General features: G+C 42.8%; 1 protein-coding gene and 1 long non-coding RNA gene across 3 annotated transcripts in view; one reads left to right on the forward strand and one right to left on the reverse strand.

The window, feature by feature from the left end:
- The window catches only part of LOC133563571 (uncharacterized), a 54,332-nt gene that overhangs the window by 33,231 nt on the left and 1,972 nt on the right, over positions 1–19,129 (forward strand). The gene's annotated exons all lie outside the window — the stretch shown is intronic.
- LOC133563570 (receptor-type tyrosine-protein phosphatase eta-like) overlaps positions 1–19,129 on the reverse strand; it is a 115,261-nt gene that overhangs the window by 31,030 nt on the left and 65,102 nt on the right. For both annotated transcript variants that reach the window (XM_061917748.1, XM_061917747.1), the window contains exons 7-12: positions 15,520–15,780; positions 13,885–14,151; positions 13,535–13,798; positions 9,172–9,417; positions 8,844–9,098; positions 8,489–8,752 (exon numbers count right to left, since the gene is read on the reverse strand). In XM_061917748.1, coding sequence (XP_061773732.1) covers positions 8,489–8,752; positions 8,844–9,098; positions 9,172–9,417; positions 13,535–13,798; positions 13,885–14,151; positions 15,520–15,780 — 1,557 coding nt within the window. The remainder of the gene's footprint in view (positions 1–8,488; positions 8,753–8,843; positions 9,099–9,171; positions 9,418–13,534; positions 13,799–13,884; positions 14,152–15,519; positions 15,781–19,129) is intronic.

A 19,129-nucleotide genomic window follows, 5' to 3' on the forward strand; every position in this document is an offset into this window, starting at 1 on the left:
ACCCTAACAACACCAAGGGCATAATTTCTACCAGAGCATTTTATAATTTAGTGAAAAAAATTAAAATGTTTTATTTTGTTGACAAAGAGGTTCCTGACAAAGTCAAAAAGCTTTGATGCAAAAAAATAAATGTATGTGGTGTTTTTATGCATTTAAAAACTAAAACGGGTCGGTGCCGACCCTAACACAAGACGAAGGTTAAACAAAGTCACACACAGGCATCCTCCATAAAGGGATACACCCCTACCAGGAGGATCTTCATACTCGTTCGAGTTACCGCAGATGGTCTCTAACAATAATAGGACTAAGGGTGTTCCGATACATAGCTTTCTCTTCCGTTACGATACCAATATTGTAGCCTTCAGTATTGGCCTGACATAATATCAGTACAAATCATACATACTTTTGTTATTTTGTAGTGAGACTATAGATGTAACAATTCACTGAAGGAACAGACAATATAATTTTATGGTTTTGTAATGCCTCTAATTGTTTGATCAAGTAAAATTACTCAAACAGAAAACAATGTAAGGTATAAAAAAATAACCTTATTACATAAGTATTTTTGTAGCAAAACTATTTGCAAATGTGTATCTCAATCTGTGCATCTGTAATCCAATTCACGCTTGTGTACTAAATTGTGTGTCCGTATGATCAGATCCATGCGTGCCTGTTTTAATTTGTGTGTCTGTATTTCAATTGTGTGTATGTGTAAAAATACTCTGTCAGTCCGTATTTCGATCTCTGAGTCTGTCTTTGTATTGAGTTTCGTGTGAAGCAGGAACTCATATTGGCTGTCTTTTTACACATGACTTTTGCCTTGTAAGACCACAACTTCACCTTTCCTTTCCCTACACTCACCACTAGTAGGCGCTTTGCACCCACTCATGTTATTCAGTGTTGAATACACCACATTAGACTCTCAGTGACACGGACGCTGAAAAAAACATTACTTGTTCACAGATAACACTACTGGTAACTTATTTGAAGAAGACAAAAGTACAAACCCCGTTTCCATATGAGTTGGGAAATTGTGTTAGATGTAAATATAAACGGAATACAATGATTTGCAAATCATTTTCAACCCGTATTCATTTGAATGTGCTACAAAGACAACATATTTGATGTTCAAACTGATAAACATTTTTTTTTTTTTTGCAAAAAATCATTAACTTTATAATTTGATGACAGCAACACGTGACAAAGAAGTTGGGAAAGGTGGCAATACAATACTGATAAAGTTGACAAATGCTCATCAAACACTTATTTGGAACCTCCCACAGGTGTGCAGGCTAATTGGGAACAGGTGGGTGTCATGATTGGGTATAAAAGCAGCTTCCGTGAAATGCTCAGTCATTCATAAACAACGATTGGGAAACGGTCACCACTTTATGGACAAATGCGTGAGCAAATAGTCAAACAGTTTAAGAACAACATTTCTCAACGGGCTATTGCAAGAAATTTAGGAATTTCACCATCTACAGTCCGTAATACCATCAAAAGGTTCAGAGAATCTGGAGAAATCACTGCCCGTAAGCGATGATATAACGGACCTTCATTCCCTCAGGCGGTACTGCATCACATGGGCTCAGGAACACTTCAGAAAAGCACGTTCAGTAAATACAGTTTGTCTCTACAGCTGTAAGTGCAAGTTAAAACTACTATGCAAAGCCAAAGCCATTTATCAACGACACCCAGAAACGCCGCCGGCTTCGCTGGGCCCGAGCTCATCTAAGATGGACTGATGGAAAGTGGAAAAGTGTTCTGTGGTCTGACGAGTCCACATTTCAAATTGTTTTTTGAAAACGGTGAACGTCGTGTCCTCCGTAACCAAAGAGGAAAAGAACCATCAGCACTGTTTTAGGTGCAAAGTTCAAAAGCCAGCATCAGTGATGGTATGGGGGTGTATTAGTGCCCAAGGCATGGGTAACTTACACATCTGTGAAGGCACCATTAATGCTGAATGGTCCATACAAGTTTTGGAGCAACATATGTTGCCATCCAAGCAACGTTATCAGGACGCTCCTGCTTATTTCAGCAAGACAATGCCAAGTCACTTGTTACAACAGCCTGGCTTCATAGTAAAAGAGTGCGGGTACTAGACTGGCTTGCCTGTAGTCCAGACCTGTCTCCCATTGAAAATGTGTGGCACATTATGAAGCCTAATATACCACAACGGAGACCCCGGACTGTTGAACAACTTAAGCTGTACATAAAACAAGAATGGGAAAGAATTCCACCTGAAAAGCTTCAAAAATGTTTCTCCTTAGTTACCAAAGGTTAATTGAGTGTTGTTAAAAGAAAAGGTGATGAAACACAGTGGTGAACATGCCCTTTCCCAACTACATGGCACGTGTTGCAGCCATGAAATTCTAAGTTAATCATTATTTGCAAAGAAAAAATAAAGTTTATGAGTTTGAACATCAAATATGTTGTCTTTGTAGTGCATTCAGCTGAATATGGGTTGAAAAGGATTTGCAAATCATTGTATTCCATTTAGGGCTTCACGGTGGTAGAGGGGTTAGTGCGTCTGCCTCACAATACGAAGTCCTGCAGTCCTGGGTTCAAATCCAGGCTCGGGATCTTTCTGTGTGGAGTTTGCATGTTCTCCCCGTGAATGCGTGGGTTCCCTCCGGGTACTCCGGCTTCCTCCCACTTCCAAAGACATGCACCTGGGGATAGGTTGATTGGCGACACTAAATTGGCCCTAGTGTTTGAATGTGAGTGTGAATGTTGTCTGTCTATCTGTGTTGGCCCTGCGATGAGGTGGCGACTTGTCCAGGGTGTACCCTGCCTTCCGCCCGATTGTAGCTGAGATAGGCGCCAGCGCCCCCCGCGACCCCGAAAGGGAATAAGCGGTAGAAAATGGATGGATGGGGATGTATTCCATTTATATTTACATCTAACACAATTTCCCAACTCATATGGAAACGGGGTTTGTACTTTTGACAGCTAAAACATGAAATTTTACTTCGAGGAAGTGATCGAGAGAGTATTATGTTGTGGCTTCAACACAGAACAACACGAGTGAGTGCAAGGCGCCAGTAGTGGTGAGTTTAGGGAAAGGAAAACTGAAGTTGCAAATAGACAAGTCTTTACACGTTTGAGTCGCTGCACCAATACACAAGTGTTACACGGCAGAAATGTGCCAAAAGTCACATGTAAAAAGACAGCCTATCAGTGTTCCTGCTTCACAGGAAAGTGAATATATAGACACACACATTTTGTTACACACACACACACACACACACAAATCAAAATACGGACACACAAATTAAAACACACACACACACACAGATCTGATTACACACACACGCACGTACACACATGCACAGACACACACACACACACACACAGATTGAGATAAAGACAAACAACTTAGTACACGGACATGCGAATAGGATTACATATGCACTGATTGAGATTTGCCTTTACAATTACAGACTTACGTTGTCTTTAAGTTGTGGAGTGGTAGTTATTTTTTGGGCGACACTTAGTGGTCACAATATATAATTAAGGTCAATATCTGATATCATTGTTGGATCGAGCTACCCCTAATTTCAATGGCTACTTCTCTGAGTTAGTTTTCTCCCCAAATCAATCAATCATTCAATGTTTACTTATATAGCCCTAAATCACTAGTGTCTCAAAGGGCTGCACAAACCACTACGACATCCTCGGTAGGCCCACATAAGGGCAAGGAAAACTCACACCCAGTGGGACGTCGGTGACAATGATGACTATGAGAACCTTGGAGAGGACGAAAGCAATGGATGTCGAGCGGGTCTAACATGATACTGTGAAAGTTCAATCCATAATGGATCCAACACAGCAGCGAGAGTCCCGTTCACAGCGGAGCCAGCAGGAAAACATCCCAAGCGGAGGCGGATAAGCAGCGCAGAGATGTCCCCAGCCGATACACAGGCGAGCAGTACATGGCCACCGGATCGGACCGGACCCCCTCCACAAGGGAGTGGGACATAGGAGAACAAGAAAAGAAACGGCAGATCAACTGGTCTAAAAAGGGAGTCTATTTAAAGGCTAGAGTATACAAATGAGTTTTAAGGTGAGACTTAAATGCTTCTACTGAGGTGGCATCTCGAACTTTTACCGGGAGGGCATTCCAGAGTACTGGAGCCCGAAATGAAAACGCTCTATAGCCCACAGACTTTTTTGGGGCTTTGGGAATCACTAATAAGCCGGAGTCCTTTGAACGCAGATTTCTTGCCGGGACATATGGTACAATACAATCGGCAAGATAGGATGGAGCTAGACCGTGTAGTATTTTATACGTAAGTAGTAAAACCTTAAAGTCACATCTTAAGTGCACAGGAAGCCAGTGCAGGTGAGCCAGTACAGGCGTAATGTGATCAAACTTTCTTGTTCTTGTCAAAAGTCTAGCAGCCGCATTTTGTACCAACTGTAATCTTTTAATGCTAGACATGGGGAGACCCGAAAATAATACGTTACAGTAGTCGAGGCGAGACGTAACAAACGCATGGATAATGATCTCAGCGTCTTTAGTGGACAGAATGGAGCGAATTTTAGCGATATTACGGAGATGAAAGAAGGCCGTTTTAGTAACGCTTTTAATGTGTGCCTCACAGGAGAGAGTTGGGTCGAAGATAATACCCAGATTCTTTACTGTGTCGCCTTGTTTAATTGTTTGGTTGTCAAATGTTAGAGTTGTATCATTAAATAGAGGTCGGTGTCTAGCAGGACCGATAATCAGCATTTCCGTTTTTTTTTTGGCGTTGAGTTGCAAAAAGTTAGCGGACATCCATTGTTTAATTTCATTAAGACACGCCTCCAGCTGACTACAATCCGGCGTGTTGGTCAGCTTTAGGGGCATGTAGAGTTGGGTGTCATCAGCATAACAGTGAAAGCTAATACCGTATTTTGCGTATGATGTCACCTAGCGGCAGCATGTAGATGCTGAAGAGTGCAGGGCCAAGGACCGAACCCTGGGGAACTCCACACGTTACCTTAACGTAGTCCGAGGTCACATTGTTATGGGAGACACACTGCATCCTATCAGTAAGATAAGAGTTAACCAAGACAGGGCTAAGTCTGACATACCAATTCGTGTTTTGATACGTTCTAATAAAATATTATGTTGGGATGTCGCATGGCTGCAGTTGTGTGACCTCAAGTATGCAAAAATCCAGGAGAGCAGAAAGCAGGTAAGATGATTTTAATTTCATCAAGGTAAAAGATATAAACAGAAAGCAGTCTTGCATGGAGATGTTCCCAACATAGTTTTAACTTCGAGCACTGAGGAGTGCTCGAGTGAAACATAAATAGACCTATGTTGATTGACAGCAGCTGAGGACCGCTGCCAATCAACGGCGAGTGTGACAAAAACAGTGCTCAGCGGAGTAAACAGGAAGTATGACAAAATAAGAGCACTGAACAGGAAATAAAGTACAAAACACGAAAAACTATCAGAAAGTAAGTGACAGATCGTTACAGGACCTCCCCCTCAAGGAACAGATACCAGATGTTCCCTGGAAAAGAAAAATGGAAAAAAAATGTCCACAAAGTAAGGGAGGATGGAAGGAGGATTTGGTGGAAGGTCGCCAAACCTCGTGTCCCCGCAGCCAGCGAGGGAAAGTCAGGTGGCGACGGCGCGTAGAGCGCCGCTGGAACTGGCGGGGCGGGCGGCCACGGAACAGCCACATCATTGGCCGAAAAAGAGACGAGTGCATCCCGCGAGGAGGACGCCCAGGGCACGGCCACATCCGCGGCTGACGTGGAGGCGGGCGCGCTGAAGCAGGCCCGGAGACAGCAGACAAAGCGGCGGGGGCTGCAGCCAAAACAGATACCTCTGCAGGAGGCGGCTGAGGAGCCGATGTTGGTGCCGGCGTGGAAGCGGCAGACGTCATCAACGGCGTGGAAGCGGCAGACGTCATCAACGGCGTGGAAGCGGCAGACGTCATCAACGGCGTGGAAGCGGCAGACGTCATCGGCGGCGTGGAAGCGGCAGACGTCATCGGCGGTGTCGAAGCGGCAGACGTCATCGGCGGCGTGAAAGCGGCAGACGTCATCGGCGGCGTGAAAGCGGCAGACGTCATCGGCGGCGTGAAAGCGGCAGACGTCATCGGCGGCGTGAAAGCGGCAGACGTCATCAACGGCGTGGAAGCAACAGACGTCATCGGCGGTGTTGAAGCGGCAGGCGTCATCGGAGGCGTGATTGTTGCAGATGTCATCGGCGGCGTGAAAGCGGCAGATGACGCCGGGCGAGGAGCAGCAAATGCTGGCCGAGGAATAGCGGATGCCGGCGGTGACGAAGCCCGGCGTGGTGCTGCTCTTGGCGGCGTTGGAACCGTGCGTAGTGCCGGCGTTGGAGCTCGGCGTGGAGCCGGCGTTGGGGCTCGGCGTGGAGCCGGCGTTGGGGCTCGGCGTGGAGCCGGCGTTGGGGCTCGGCGTGGAGCCGGCGTTGGGGCTCGGCGTGGAGCCGGCGTTGGGGCTCGGCGTGGAGCCGGCGTTGGGGCTAGGCGTGGAGCCGGCGTTGGAGCTGTGCGAAAGCCCACTAGGGACATAGATGTCTCCGTGGAAGGAGACGCTGGCGGGGATGACAGCGGTGTGTGCCTGGCTGCACCGCAGTGTATAGTGGGCCCCCCTCCACTAGGTGGCTGCCAGACACCGTTCACACATGCGGGAAAACGTGCCTGCTCGTCGGAGTCCCCCGGTGCGAAAACCAGGGACGGGCGGGAGGGGACCAGGAGGAGGGACGAAGACACGTCCCGTGCCGAGTCCCAGCAGGAGGACAAAAGCGACCTCACTGTGGGCTCCACTGGAGCTCTCGGCGAACCAAAAAAGAGAGCGGGAGCTGGCAAAAAGAGCAGCCGGGGAGCAGCCGCTGGAAGCTGCGTAGGAGCAGGGAGAAGCAGCTCAGCAGACGACGGGAAGGATGGCGGCGGCGGACGTGCCGGTCGGAGAGCCGCAGTCGGCGACGGAGCCGCAGGAGCCGCGAGACGTGAAGGAGGAGGCGGGCGCGCCGGTCGGTGAGCCGTAGCCGGCAGCGTTGCCGAGAGGAAGGATGGCGGCGGAGGACGCGCCGGTCGGAGAGCCGTAGTCGGTAGCGTTGCCGCGGGAGCCGCGAGGCATGCAGGAAGTGGCGGACGTGCTGGTCGGAGAGCCGTAGCCAGCCGTTGAGCCGAGAGGAAAGATGGCGGCGGGGGACGCGCCGGTCGGAGAGCCGAAGCCGGTGGCGTTGCCGCGGGGAGAGGGTCCGCGTCTGTAGGCTGGGACCGCACAAACCTGGCCTTCAAGTCCTCCAGGAATTGTGCGGTCCAGAACGTCGGCTGAGGATTGCCGACAGGGATTCTCGCGAGGTCACAATTTTCTGGCTCGAAGTTACTGTTGGGATGTCGCATGGCTGCAGTTGTGTGACCTCAAGTATGCAAAAATCCAGGAGAGCAGAAAGCAGGTAAGATGATTTTAATTTCATCAAGGTAAAAGATATAAACAGAAAGCAGTCTTGCATGGAGATGTTCCCAACATAGTTTTAACTTCGAGCACTGAGGAGTGCTCGAGTGAAACATAAATAGACCTATGTTGATTGACAGCAGCTGAGGACCGCTGCCAATCAACGGCGAGTGTGACAAAAACAGTGCTCAGCGGAGTAAACAGGAAGTATGACAAAATAAGAGCACTGAACAGGAAATAAAGTACAAAACACGAAAAACTATCAGAAAGTAAGTGACAGATCGTTACATATTATGATCGACTGTATCGAAAGCAGCGCTAAGATCGAGGATTCCATAGAAGAAGAAACTGAAGAAAAAAATGGAAAAAGAGAAAAGAGATGGTTTTGAACTAAAATTAAAAATACATAAAATTATTTGCAAAACCAAATATAACATTGATATGTAACAACTGAATGGAGTGAAGTTCCCAAAGGTGGTAAAGTAAGCCTATTTAAACCGCATCTCCTTAACTTAAATATTGGCTTTAGGATATTGGAATAAAATTTGCTTGAAATATTATTCTATATAAGTTATTTTCTTAAACTTGCATGTGTAACAGGTTCTCCGTGTAGTGCTGCCCTGCAAGCTACGGGCTTGGACCACCGACAGATTGAAATACACGTTTGCAAATAATTTTGCTACAATCATACTTTAATACTGATTGAGATTTGAGCCAAAAAGCCTTAGGCCAGGGCTATTGAGCTAAAACATTTTGGGTGCTGTATTTCCTCAAAAGAAGTTTACACAACATACTATCGCGCAGCCACACTAGTTAGCATCCGTTACATCAATCATTTAAAGTGTACTTATATAGCCCTTAATCACAAATGTCCTTAAGGGCTGCACAAACCACAACAACATCCTTAGCTCAAATCCACACACATCCTACACATGGCTTCTTCAGTTCAAACAAGGCCTTCAGTATTTATCAAAAACTAAATATTTCCTGCCATTTCAACCATTACTCTGCAATTGATAGAGGTTGTTACCGAAAAAGACCAGGCTACAGTACGTACGTGTGAACACAGACTTGATCCGTGGAGCAGCCAGGGTACCATCTGCTGTTTGTGTGGAGACAGCGAAAGTGTAGTTGTTGCCAGAGAGAAGGTCAGAGATATTGACAAATGTTTTGGAGACCACTTCAGACTGTGGATTGGACGATTCGTTGGAGTAATGCACCACATACGAGTAGTCCGACTTGTTTTCTGGCTGCTCCCACACTAGCACCACTGAGTCCGTGCTAATTTCTACTGCTCTCAGCATGGTCACTGAATACGGTCCTGAGCAAATGTAAACAATGGGAAAAAAAGGAGAGTACTGAGTTTTACGCAAAACATTTACAGTGAATCCTCACCGCCTCATTCCACTTACTTGTATAATTATTTGCTGTAACGGCTATGCTTTTATAGCCCAGGGCTGCAACAGTTTCAACAGAAAGAGAGTACCGGGTTCCAGATTGAAGATTGGTCAGCATAAACCAGTTGTTTGTGGTAGTTGAAAAGCCACTGACACTTGACACGCTGAAGTTGTACTGATTGTGATCCATATCATGTGGCGACATCCAGGTGAAGTTAATGGAATCGACAGTCTGAGACTGAACAGTGATGGATCCAGGAGGGTTTGGAACTGATCCCCCCCAAAAAAATATTATCATTTGCTATTGGACAGTAGATAAGTGAGGTACAAATGAGTAACTTACAAGTTGCATTGCAAACACTGGAACTGTTGCTCTCGAAAGGTCCACTTTTGCTTATCACCACCACACAGTAAAGCACTCCTGGTTTCAGGTCTGTAAATGTCGTGTTTAGAGTGCCGTTGCTCACAGATTTTGAGTGGCTGTTCAACTGGACAGTGTAGGAATCCACATGCCCAACTGGAGCACTCCAGTACACAGACATATTTGTAGTTGTCCCTATCAAGAGGATGTCAGAAACTGGCGAAGGCCCTAGGAAAAGGAAGCATTAGTTGTTTTAATACTTAACAAGCAAAATATTATATTTTCTTATCGCAGCCAAGGTTGTCTTTTGTTACTGAACAGCAGAGAGTAATAACTATTGCAGGGGCTCTTTTGATGACTGCATCTGGCTCTCAGATAAATCTTAGTTGGCATTGCTGAACACATCCATCCTTCCATCCATTTTCTACCGCTTATTCCCTTTCAGGGTCGCGGGGGGCGCTGGAGCCTATCTCAGCTACAATCGGGCGGAAGGCGGGGTACACCCTGGACAAGTCGCCACCTCATCGCAGGGCCAACACAGATAGACAGACAACATTCACACTCACATTCACACACTAGGGCCAATTTAGTGTTGCCAATCAACCTATCCCCAGGTGCATGTCTTTGGAAGTGGGAGGAAGCCGGAGTACCCGGAGGGAACCCACGCATTCACGGGGAGAACATGCAAACTCCACACAGAAAGATCCTCAGCCTGGAATTGAACCCAGGACTGCAGGACCTTCGTATTGTGAGGCAGACGCACTAACCCCTCTTCCACCGTGAAGCCCTTGCTGAACACAATAAGTAATAAATAATTCTGCTGGTAATCACAGTGTTAAAAATAACATTCAAATTATAAAACATTCTCATGCATTTCAATCCATCCATCCATCCATGTACCTGTCCAAGAAGTCGCATTATTGGTAAGAAGTATTTTATTGATTATTGGTTAGCTTCAGAATAAAAATCATGTTAAAAATAATAGGAGACTTAATGTACTCTAAAAATGTTATTAATTAAAAACGCATGCATTTATTTGTATTCAGTGTTAAAAAATATGATATGGCCCTCAAGGAAATACATTTTAAAATCTTTGGCTTTCATGGCTCTTTCAGCCAAGAAGGTTCCCGACCCCTGAACTATAGGAAATATGATCATTCTGGGGAGGACTTTATTTTCACTTTTTTGATAACACATCCCCCGCCAAAATAATGATAACCAATAAAATATTTTCAGTTAGAATTAGCGCTATCAAACAATTAAAATGTTCAAATAAAATTAATCACGTTTTCTGTGGATTAATTTCAATTAAATATAATTCTTTTTTAATCTATATTTGTTTAATATATGTATATATACACATAATTTGTTTCCTAAACACTTTTAACATGTTCTGAACAAACATTCCATCCGCATTATTGTGTTCCAGCTACTCCCTTTGTGTTATTATTGAGTTGTTTTAACATGGAAGTACTTTGGTTTAAAAAAAGAGGCCCTTCTTGCAGAGTGTGCATAATACTTTATAGGCCTGATCTACTAAGATCCAAATAGCAAGTGCTAAACAGCGTGTAAAAACTGACAATTGAGTGTATTATTAGTAGGCGTATTTTAAGTTGATCTACTAGATTAGATAGTACTTTATTTATTCCGTCAGGAGAGTTCCTTCAGGAAAATTACAATTTTCAGCACAATCCCATTCAAGATCAGACAAACATTAAAGGGAGACAGAACAGGATCGCTGACGGGTCTGCCGGCTTCCAGCGCCCCTTACAAAAAAAGATGAGATACAGGTAAACAAGGAGGGGGGGGTAATAGAAGATTAAAATAAAATAAAAGTACTAAGACTGTACAAACGCAAACCTTTAGTAGATCAGGCCCAATGTCAATTGACTGTTTCATTGTGTTTTTTTGTGCTAAAATTTCCCATGGAGCTGGCCAATGTGCTGTTTGGCATTTTCCATATTGACTTGTTTGCTTTTGCAGCCTTTCACTATACTAAAGCTCACAAGAAAAAAACTGCGCTGCCAGTTACATTTCAAAGATTTTTGTCAGGCTTGCCACTGACAGTTTGTCTATGTTTTAGTTTGTCTGCTTCCTGTGTTTAGTATTTCCTGTCTTTTAGTTCCCGTCAAGTGCTCTTAAATTGTCAGCTTCCTGTCTTGTTCCCTGAGTGCTGTGTTCCTCCTCAGTGTGTTTAATATTTCCTGTCTAGTCCTCTTATTTTGTCAGCTTCCTGTCTTGTTCCCTGAGTGCTGTGTTCCGCCTCAGCTGCGGCTGATTGGCATCTGGCCACACCCGTTGCCAATCAGCCGGCTCCTATTTGTACCTCCTTTGTCTTGTGTCAGTTGCTGGATCATTGTATTGTCATTGCTACATGTCGCTCTTGTCGTGTCGTTTTGTTACAGCTACTACCTGTCGTGCTACATTTTGTCCTGGTCGTCGTAGCGGTAAGCTGTTTCTGTTAGCATTAGCCATTTCCAGTTTTTCCTCTTTGCTACCCGCTGGCTTCCACGCTAGGTCCTTTTTTGTTTCTTGCTAGCTTTTATGCTAAAGACCCTTACTTTGTTATTCCGCCTATGTGCGCGCTTTTTGTTTGTACCCTTTTGGTTTTGTTTTTGTCTTAGTATTTAATTAAATCATGTTTACTTACCAAATGCCTGCCTCCTTCTCTGCATCTCGGGGTTCGACAACACCAAATAACTCTGACAATTTTGGGTCATTCGAACTACAAATGGGTAATTGTTCAAACATTCTTTAAAACCAGATTAATAATGATGGATAAATCCGCATTAACTGGTTAATTTTAACAGCCCTCATTACAATATAAAATATTGATCAAAAATATAAATGCAATAGTTTTGTTTTTGCTCCCATTTTTCATGAGTCCAACGCTAAGATCTAAAAATTTTCTTCATACACAAAATACCTATTCCTCTCTAATATTGTTCACAAATCTGTCTGAATCGTTATTAGTGAGCATTTCTTGTTTTCCAAGATAATCCATCCCATCTCACAGGAGTGGCATGTCAAGATGCTGATTATTGCACAGGTGTGCATTAGGCTGCCCACAATAAAAGGTCCTTCTGAAATGTCCAGTTTTGCTTTATTGGGAGTCTGGGGAGGGGGGGTCAGAAAAACAGTACGCATCTCCTTCGCATAAAATTGATCAGGTTGTTGATTTTGGCCAATTGAAGGTTGTTTCACTCTTCAATGGCTGTGCGTAGTTGCTGGATTCTAGCAGGAACTGGAAGAGGCTGTCGTATACGCCGATACACAGCATCCCAAAAATGCTCAATGGGTGACATGTCTGGTGAAAATGCTGGCCATACAAGAACTGGGATGTTTTCAGCTTTCAGGAATTGTGTAGAGATCCTTGCAGCATGGGGCCGAGCATTGTCATGCTGCAACATGAGGTGATGACACCATTGAATGTGAGCATATCCCCACTTAAGTTGGTTACGACAACGAACTGCAGTCAGGTCGAGACCCCGATAAGGCCAACAAGGATGCTGATGAGCTTTCCTGAAACGGTTTCTCACAACTTGTGCAGAAATTATTCAGGTTATGCAAACCAATTGTTGCAGCAGCTGTCCGGGTGGCTGGTCTCAGACGATCATGGAGGTGCTTCTGCTATGTGTGGAGGTTCTGGGCTGGTCTGGTTACACATGGTCCACGGTTGTGAGGCTGGTTGGATGTACTGCCAAATTTTCCAAAAAAGCCTTTGGAGCTGGCTTATGGTAGAGAAATGAAAATTCACTTCATGGGCTTTAGTGGACATTCTTGCAGTCAGCATGCCAACCGCACGCCCCCTCAAATTTGCAACATCCGTGGCATTGTGCTTTGTGATACAACTGCACATTTGAGAGTGGCCTTTTATTGTGGGCAGCCTAAGGTATAGCTGTGCAATAATCATGCTGTTTAACTAGAATCTTGATATGCCATACCTGTGAGGTGAGATGGATTATCTTGGCAAAGAATAAATGCTCACTAACACAGGTTTAGAGAGATTTGTGAACAATATTTAAGATGAATAGGTGTTTTGTGTATAAAGTAAACGTTTTTGATCTTTGACTTTACCTCATGAAAAATGGGAGCAAAAACAGTGTTGTGTTTATATTTGTGTCCAGTGTATGTACACAAAGTATACAGTATTATTTTTCTATTGGATTACGGCCTCCGTCATTTGGTGGGTGTATAATAATTATAGTTATCGTCTGGCACCACCTGTTTTTCTGACAGGTAAAAAGGAAATGTGGCATGTATTCAGTCAACTGAGATTTGATATTTTTTTTTTTTTTAAGAAAAAGGTCGTAGGATAAAAGTGCATGAATGAGTGAGGTCATACTTGTGTAGCTTGATATATATTCCCCTGAAGACTTCACTTCTTCAACAACGGTAAACACTTCAAAACTGTATGATGCTCCAGGGGTCAGGCCGGAAAAGGTATAGATTTCTGTTTTAGTTGAAACATTGTGAAGCACTTTGCCATCCTGTGACATTGTCGCCAGGTAGGAGTAGGAGTCCTTATGGTCACTTTGCCTGAGCCACGTCAAGGTGATGGCTGTTGTGTTTACGTCCTTCACCTTTAGTTCAGTCACTGCTTTGGGCACTACAACAAACAACAATGAGGTAATCAATCATATCACAAATTTAAGATAATAAAAAAATGATTCACGCATCAGCACTTGTTTTTACTTGTGTAAGTGAACGCCTCCTCTGCTGTGGATTCACTTCCTGGTCCTGCGAATGTTGTGACATTGACGTTGTATCCCGTTCCTGGTTCCAGATCAGTCACTATAGTGCTGTTAATATCATGGACTTCTAGTTTTTTCACAAGGGTTCCTGTAGCGTTGTAGATTCGAAGAATGTACGTGTAATTAAATTCCTGCGGGTATGACCATGCCACATGTATTGCAGTTGTGTTGAAAGGGCTGGCCACAAGGTTCAACACAGGGTAGGGCACTAGAAAAAAAGATGATACAATATTCAAATATTATTGTTTTTTTAATGTACATCAGGGGCGCTCACACTTTTTCTGCAGGCAAGCTACTTTTCAATTGACCAAGTCGAGGAGATCTACCTCATTCCTATTTATATTTATTTATTTATGAAAGAGACATTTTTGTTAACAAGTTAATGGTGTTTAATGATAATACAAGCATGTTTAACACACATAGATTCCTTTCTTTCATGAAGACAAGAATATAAGTTGGTGTATTTGATTCTGATGACTTGCATTGATTGGAATTAGACAGTGGTGCTGATAACGTCCGCATTTTCAAATGGAGGAAAAAAAAAGTCCTCCTTTCTGTTCAATACCACATGAAAGTGGTTGGATTTGGCATCTCATTTATCCAACTTGCATACTCGTTTTTAAACACTTTTTTATGAGAGTAGCATATGTGTGTGGCCCTTTAATGTCTGGCAGCAGGTGAGTGACGTCAGTGAGTGTGCGGGTGGGCAAGCAAGTGAGAAAGCGGTCGCTGAGGGCGGGGGAGAAATACATTGGCATCAAACTCCGTAGCTTGCTGGCTTGTGCACGCCAGCTTTCTGAGACTCTTATTTTGTTAGCACAGGCAGGATGAAACAGGTCTTTTATGGTGAAGACAGGAACTGTGCAGTCGGTCTTTAGAGTTTTGACAGTAGGTACGGAGTCTCTAGAAATAAAATGTGTTTCTCTGTGTCCGCCCTGTTAGTGATTTTTTTCTTAAATATGAGCTCGCAGCAGCCAGCGTCATCTCACAAGATCCTCGGGTGCCGAGAATGTCAAACAACTGACGAAAGTGAAGTCTTGGTATGATTGATGATTGCTCATTTTTATGTCTATTTTTTAATGCCTGGCTTGAGATCGACTGACACACCCTCCGAGATCGACCAGTCGATCGCGATCGACGTAATGGGCACCCCTGCACTAGGCTAACATGTGGTCCAATATAACAGACAATCTAAGATTAAAAACTGTCAAGGGTAAGGAGTATGTCATCACTGCATGGTAATCTACAAATGTTTGTATTATAGTAGCAGTATCATGATAGCAGTACTATTCACACACTATTCCATTGATCAAAAACCCACATATATAAACTGTATGTTTAATTATTACAACCCTTGGATTTCTCAATTAAAACTTTTGTACACGTTTTCTTTAAATGCTCAGATTTGTTGAAAAAATGAGTACAGTATGGTAGAAACAAAATATTCTCAGAGAGAGAGCGAGATGAAATGGAATGTGGTTATTGTTAGAGGCTGCCATTTTTAGAACAATATTTGTGACAATAAAGTAAATATGAAGTGAATGGACGATTTAAAAAAGATTTGCACTAAACTTACAGGTAGGAAACGAGGTCTGGTTGGATGGGTTGTTTTGGTTTCCAGCAACAGCAGTGACTGTGACGAGATAAAATTTTCCAGGATACAAACCACAAAATTGAGCTGATGTGGACTGTGTTTCATTGCTAGAGAAATATGACAATTCCTCATTGGAGATGTTCACCACATATGTATCCACTCTTCCATGTTGAGGCAAGGTCCACACAATGATAAGGTTGTCAGTTCCTGGTGTAGATCTAATGTTTTCAGGTTTCTCAGGCCCTAAACAATAAGACAGCCAAATGAGTATTATTTAAACATTAGGTCATTCAGAGTATAGGACAGGACTATTTGGTGAAATGATATGTATGAGGGGCTTCACGGTGGCAGAGGGGTTAGTGCGTCTGCCTCACAATACGAAGGTCCTGCAGTCCTGGGTTCAAATCCAGGCTCGGGATCTTTCTGTGTGGAGTTTGCATGTTCTCCCCGTGAATGCGTGGGTTCCCTCCGGGTACTCCGGCTTCCTCCCACTTCCAAAGACATGCACCTGGGGATAGGTTGATTGGCAACACTAAATTGGCCCTAGTGTGTGAATGTGAGTGTGAATGTTGTCTGTCTATCTGTGTTGGCCCTGCGATGAGGTGGCGACTTGTCCAGGGTGTACCCTGCCTTCCGCCCGATTGTAGCTAAGATAGGCGCCAGCGCCCCCCGCGACCCCGAAAGGGAATAAGCGGTAGAAATGGATGGATGGATGGATATGTATGAGTCATAATGCGAACCATAAGTCAGTATAGTCAAAATACACACAATGTTGAAAGCAAACTATTTCAAGAATACATGTTTAATTTAATAAAAATGCATGCGGAAAAGTCTTAGCTGTTCATGAAAGTTAGAATTTTACAATAAAAAGACCTGATTTTAATAAACAAATAGTACAGTATGAGCATTAATGTATACTGTAATTTCTGGACTATAAGCCACTACTTCATTTAACTACGTGGCGCAGTGGGAGAGTGGCCGTGTGCAACCCGAGGGTCCCTGGTTCAATTCCCACCTAGTACCAACTTTGTCACGTCCGTTGTGTCCTGAGCAAGACACTTCACCCTTGCTCCTGATGGGTGCTGGTTGGCGCCTTGCATGGCAGCTCCCTCCATCAGTGTGTGAATGTGTGTGTGAATGGGTAAATGTGGAAGTAGTGTCAAAGTGCTTTGAGTACCTTGAAGGTAGAAAAGCGCTATACAAGTACAACCCATTTATCATTTATCATTTACTTGTTTTCCATGCTTTGAACCATGTGCTTCATACATAAATTGAGGCTAATGTATGGATTTTTCCAGGTTCACAAGCTTCACATGCCGCAAATAAATTTAGCTGTGTCACATCAGACCAATGAAATTGCCCAATGGGTCATGAGGGACCAATGGAATTGATCATATCAAATCAAACCGACAAATTTTGTGAGCCATTAAACAAATTATGGAAACACCCCCATGATGGAGAACACACATGATGCAGCCTTAACGTCGAAAATGATCGCCCGGACCATGGAAAAAGGAAGCGGCAGCCACACTGCCGCGCGAAAACCGTTGTGTGTCGCGTTACAGGCCCTGTTTTGTTGAATTGGTAAATAAACACAAGTGCATGTTTAAATAGTTTGTTTCAATGTGTAAAACTGCGGCCAAAATATGTACTCTATAAAATAAATGATAAACGGGTTGTACTTGTATAGCGCTTTTCTACCTTCAAGGTACTCAAAGCGCTTTGACACTACTTCCACATTTACCCATTCATTCACACACATTCACACAGTGATGGAGGGAGCTGCCATGCAAGGCGCCAACCAGCACCCATCAGGAGCAAGGGTGAAGTGTCTTGCTCAGGACACAACGGACGTGACGAGGTTGGTACTAGGTGGGAATTGAACCAGTGACCCTCGGATTGCGCACGGCCACTATCCCACCGCGCCACGCCGTCCCTAAATGTGTCCAAAAATTACGTTGGGTCATCTTATATTCAGGTGTGCTCTATAGTCCGGAGATTACAGTACTTTAAAGTGCAAAAAAACTATGTGGGCTAAATTGCCTGTTTTGTTGGGTTTGTTTAATCGTCCAACCCAAGGGTCACCAACCTTTTTGAAACCAAGAGACTTCTTGGGTACTGATTAATGTGAAGGGCTACCAGTTTGATACACACTTAAATAAATAGCCAGAAATAGCCAATTCGCTCAATTTACCTTTGATTAATAAATATATATATATATATATATTTATCTTTGTCATTCCTTCGTACATTTTTTTTTCCTTTTATGGAAGGTTTTTTAGAGAGAATAAATGATGAAAAAAATCACTTAATTGAACAGTTTAAAAGAGGAGAAAAAAGGAAAAAAATTAAAATAACATTTTCAAACATAGTTTATCTTCAATTTCGACTCTTTAAAATTCAAAATTCAACCGAAAAAAAGAAGAGAAAAACTAGCTAATTTGAATCTTTTTGTAAAAAATAAAAAAATAATTTATGGAAGATCATTAGTCATTTTTCCTGATTAAGATTAATTTTAGAATTTTGATGACATGTTTTAAATAGGTTAAAATCCAATCTGTATTTTGTTAGAATATATAACAAATTGGACCAAGCTATATTTCTAACAAAGACAAATCATTATTTCTTCTAGATTTTCCTGAACAAAAATTTAAAAGACTTTTAAATAAGATTTAAATTTGAATCTACAGATTTTATAGATTTGCCAGAATAATTGTTTTGAATTTTAATCATAAGTTTGAAGAAATATTTCACAAATATTCTTCGTTGAGTAAACAGAAGCTAAAATGAAGAATTAAAATGTATTTATTATTCTTTACAATAAAATAAAATAAATTTACTTGAACATTGATTTAAATTGTCAGGTAAGAAGAGGAACGAATTTAAAAGGTAAAAAGTTATATGTTTTTAAAAATCCTAAACTCATTTTTAAGGCTGTATTTTTTCTCTAAAATTGTCTTTCTGAAAGTTATAAGAAGCAAAGTAAAAAAATAAATTTATTCAAACAAGTGAAGGGCAAGTCTTTAAAATATTTTCTTGGATTTTCAAATTCTATTTAAGTTTTGTCTCTCTTAGAATTAAAAATGCCCAGCAAAGCGAGACCAGCTTGCTAGTAAATAAATACAATTAAAAAAATAGAGGCAGCTCACTGGTAAGTGCTGCTATTTGAGCTATTTTTAGAACAGGCCAGCGGGCGACTCATCTGGTCCTTACGGGCTACCTGGTGCCCACGGGCACCGCGTTGGTGACCCCTGGTCTAACCAGAAGTGTTATTCACAACTCTTAATTTGGTTTATGCACACCACTAGAGAGAGACAGTGGCTGCTTGTTCCAATCTATTGTGTTTAGGTACATGTGGGAATTTTAACTTTTACTTTGTAAAGGTACGTTTAGGGCTAGTGGTTAACGGCAGGAGTTAAAGCAGGGGTAGGGTACCTATGGCTCTAGAGCCAGATGCGGCTCTTTTGATGACTGCATCTGGCTCTCAGATAAATCTTAGCTGACATTGCTTAACACGATAAGTAATGAATAATTCCGCTGGTAATCACAGTGTTTAAAATAACATTCAAATTATAAAACATTCTCATGCATT

Source organism: Nerophis ophidion, linkage group LG12 (assembly GCF_033978795.1).
Source record: "Nerophis ophidion isolate RoL-2023_Sa linkage group LG12, RoL_Noph_v1.0, whole genome shotgun sequence".
Taxonomy (NCBI): domain Eukaryota; kingdom Metazoa; phylum Chordata; class Actinopteri; order Syngnathiformes; family Syngnathidae; genus Nerophis; species Nerophis ophidion.